This window comes from Pteropus vampyrus, unplaced genomic scaffold, assembly GCF_000151845.1.
Source record: "Pteropus vampyrus isolate Shadow unplaced genomic scaffold, Pvam_2.0 Scaffold121, whole genome shotgun sequence".
Lineage (NCBI taxonomy): Eukaryota > Metazoa > Chordata > Mammalia > Chiroptera > Pteropodidae > Pteropus > Pteropus vampyrus.
In genome coordinates, this window is record NW_011888902.1 from 3,510,578 (window position 1) to 3,514,731 (window position 4,154).

The 4,154-nt window shown below is 41.2% G+C and overlaps 1 protein-coding gene across 1 annotated transcript in view; it reads left to right on the plus strand.

Annotated features, from left to right (window-relative positions):
- Positions 1 to 3,622, plus strand: part of MARC2 (mitochondrial amidoxime reducing component 2) — a gene marked incomplete at its 5' end in the record, with an annotated part of 18,567 nt that extends 14,945 nt beyond the window's left edge. The window contains 3 exons of the mRNA XM_023534155.1: positions 738 to 809; positions 2,000 to 2,147; positions 3,387 to 3,622. Coding sequence (XP_023389923.1) covers positions 738 to 809; positions 2,000 to 2,126 — 199 coding nt within the window. The remainder of the gene's footprint in view (positions 1 to 737; positions 810 to 1,999; positions 2,148 to 3,386) is intronic.
- Positions 3,623 to 4,154: the final 532 nt, after the last annotated feature.

The window sequence follows — 4,154 nt, forward strand, 5'->3', positions numbered from 1 at the left end:
CGGGCCACTTAGCAAAAGTGCATTGGGCCCACACTCACTCTGGGGCCAGGGGGGTCAGAGGTCTGTCTCTGGAAGAAGCAAGACACTTGAGGTCAGTGTGCAATGGACCGCAAGAGCAGAGCCAGTGGCTGTGGGGTGTCAGGACCCATGGGCGGGGTGCCCCTGTGGGGAGGCAGAAGTCTTGAATGTGTGAGTCTTACAGCTGGTTCCCTTGGCTGATGTTTCCCTCATCAAAGAAGCGTCGGATTTTAACCTGGCTTTCCCTGCAGCTTAGCTTTAGGGAGAGAGTGAGCTTGCCTCGTAAGCTATGCATTTCTCATTATATATCAATAAACCGGCCTTTGAGTTAATTTATGATTCTCATGGCGAACTGCACGCCCGAGACGGTCCGTCCTCGCTGTGCTGACCGTCAGGTTTCTAAGTCAAGAGGGTGGAGCCTGGACCCCCAGCACGTGGACTCCTTTGGAAGACGGGTCTTGGCGTCTTCTGGCGTGGTTCTCTTCTGTGTCGCTTCATCCTTAGTACCAGCCAAAGAGTAAACTGCCAGTGCATTCTTAATTCAAAAGAGAGTGTTCCTTTTCTCCTAGGATACCTGGGATGAACTCCTCATTGGCAACGTGGAAATGAAAAAGGTTTTGGCTTGCCCCAGGTACGGATTCACGCGAGACTTGACTTCTGGGGTGTGGCTTGCGCACTGGTTCTTAACGGTCACCTGACCCTCGGTTATTGCGTGACAGGTGCATCATGACCACGGTGGACCCGGATACCGGCGTGATAGACAGGAAGGAGCCCCTGGAAACCCTGAAGAGGTAGAACGCATGTCCGATGTGTTTTTAATATTGTCCCCACCTGGGACTTCCTGTGGGTGGGGTGCTGTCCGAGCACCTCTCACTCTGCCTTCTGGTCCGTTTGTGTCTGTCCAGCAATGTTAAGTGAGTGTCGCTTCTTCTTTTTACCTGAACAGGTCTTCTAGTCCTTTTGACAATTTTTAAATTGTATAATAGTAAATATTGAAATTTTTGTATCTGATATCAATTTTTAACAACATTTATGTGTGTTTTTCTGAATTAAGACCTCAAATATTTTGATTGCAACTCAGATTTCTTTATCAGAATCAATATCAAGGAACATGAGAATAATCGAAGTTGTATAATGAAATGTTAGAAAAATAACGGAAGGTAATGAGTTATCGAAGTTTGTTTATCCAGAAGCTTCTTTTATGCCAGGGTGTTTTCATCTGTTTTGTTTTGTTATTTAAAGAATTTGGGCTGACTTTCGTTCTCAATAAAGAAAATGTTTTTAAACTTAACATTTTTTTGGAAGATATATTCTATTTTCTTTCCCTTTTCTCTGTTTTGTTGTTGGTTTCTAATAAGTTTAGGTTAGAGTCAAGAAGTTATTTCTGGAAGACTTCAGATTTACAATTCTGTTTTGTTTTTTGATGTTTAAGATGTAGTGAAGTTAATTTGTTTTCTTTAGATAGGCCTTTAAAAAAATTAACTTCGTCAATGGTCCTGCCCGCCTACCAACTGCATCTTTGTCTTAATTTTTGTTCTTAAAAGAAACCTCAACTTTGGGCTCCTGAACTTGGAGGGGTGGAAAGCGCAGTGTTGAAATGCAGTAAGCAGAAGATTTGGAGATTTCAGTGTCTTTCCATTTCAAGATCGCATGAGCATTTGCCCCAATGAGTTGAGAAATTGGAAGTACCCATCCAAACAAAGTATTTATTTTAAGTAACACAGGAAATTTTTTTTTTCTTTTTTCTTTTTGGCCTCAACTGAAGCCATGGAAAAATTGTTTAGACTCTCAGGATACTTCTAGAAAAGCCAGGATAATTCGAAGTGTGACCGATGTCCCACAAACTTCTCTGTCGACATTTCAGAAAAGGCTGGCTGTTTACTTGTAAATAACCTAGGAATGAAAACTTGAATTATTTCGAAAGCGTTTAGGTTCTTGTTCCCTTTTTTTATGCCTGATGATGAATTTTTGCTTTTCTCAGCTACCGCCTGTGTGATCCTTCAGAGAAGCACATATTCAAGTCATCCCCACTTTTTGGGAACTATTATTTTGTGGAAAAGGTTGGAAGCTTGAGAGTCGGTGACCCCGTGTATCGGATGGTACAGTGAAGGCCCCACCGGGGTGACACGGTAAGAACCGGCTTCGCCTCAGAGTCACCGCCGCATTTTCTCACGTGGAGATGTTTTCACATTTTGCTGCTTTCACCGCTGGGAAAATGAGCAGCTTATGTTCTGATCTTTGCAGTTGGAAAACACCCTTTATTTTTAATCCCCTCGGGCATCTGTGTCCTCCCATCAGCCTTCTCCATCCCCACTTCCCCGTCCAGTTATCAAACGCTGACACAGCAGTTCCCACGGAAAGACAGGTGCAAGTGCCCGGCTCGTTAAGGAATAGTAATCAGGAACGAGGACGTGAAGGCGAGCCATCCTCGAGAGTTATACACCTATTTATTTATCTATTTATTTCCTGTCTCCGATAGAAAAATGAAGGGGACGTGTTTAAATTATTCAAAATCCACCTGGGGAGAAACGTTAACTGCTTTATGGCAAATGAGTTTTTAAAAGAAGATGTAAAGTGTGAAAAACAGTCAGTGCATCACGGGGCCTGAATTCTGAATCGGAAGGAAGAACGTAATGCTCCCACATTGATTTCATCGGGCCAAATAAAACCCTGACTCCCGGAGAATAAGCTTGACCCCTAAATTATAGGAATGAGAAAGGCAGTGGGAACACTTCAAATTGTTGGCTTTTTGTGTGTTTCCTGTAGCTATGACGTGTACGATATGTAATATCCGTGTGTCTTTTACATATAACATATCAGATGTTGTATAATGTATAGAATAGTTTCTATCATAAGCCCTTTCCTAGCTCTCCCATCCATTCAAATGTCTTCAGATGTTATGATGGCTCCATGACATTACGTTGTGTAAATATATGGCACCTTTTCAACGTCATTTTACAGTATTTGACCCTTGGACTATATCCAGTTTTGCTAAAAATGATATTGTAGTATATAACTTTGTAGGCAGAGCGTTTTAAAAGGAAAACATGTTTTTCTACGAGTTAGATTCATAAAGTGGGATTATTGACTCATGGGGTACAGTCCTATTTTTTTTAGCATTTTGCTTCCAAAAGGAGTCTTCCCATTTGCGCCCCCACATGGCACGTGAGAGCCATCCCCTGCTCCGAGCTGGTGCCAGAACTGCTAGGTGACTCCCTCTTAAGGCTGCTTTTTTTCCATTAAGGTAATTTGGTGTGGGACGTAGTTGTATTTGAACCTCAATAAGCGACTGTTTTGTGGGTAGTTGAATTATTTACAACCGGTAAGAGAAATAAGCAAATAATCGGAGACTCTTATTGTCTATTCAGGTTTCAGCGATCAAGAGGCATTGATCAGGATTTTAACGACTGCCACACCAACACCTCAGCGAGTCATCAGCCAGTCTCTGAGCATCTTCACCCTGGAAATGAATCCGTTTTGACTTTTTGGAGTTACATATGCTCCGAGTTAATGCAGGGAAAGTCATAGAGGTGATTTGGGAATAAGAAGGTATATAGATTTTAGCTAATGAGTTTTTAAATAAATAAAATTGTCTGTAAAATTAGTTTGAATGTTAGTGTAACTATTTTACTTCTCCAACCTCTGACATCAATATTGATGAGTAAAGAAAGTTGAAAGACATCAGCTAAAAAGCTGCAAAATTTTTTTCTAAATGTTTATATTTTATTACCTATCGCTCCATGTTTTAGAAAAAATGGGAACAGGTTTTCTGAGATGCCTTTGTATGTGGACACGCTCACAAAATCCTATTAGTGATTTTTACATGATTATCGAGTCCCAGTGACTTTTTCGCTCAAGTGTTTTTGACCTGGCTATCATGGAACCAGGTTGAACTTCAGTATGGAAATGATCGTAAAGACCGTCTTTTGATATTCAATTACACCTCTGTTAAGCCATATGAAAATAATTGCATGTAGCTGTGGATGCACCAGCTGGATTTCCAAGTAGGATAAAAGAATGAGATTTAAAAGAGCACGGAATCTGAGCATCGACTTAGGAAGAAGGAAGTTTGTGCAAATATTTTTTTAGGCGCAAATAATTTTTTTGCAGCGAAGAGAAGCGAACTATTTTGGTAT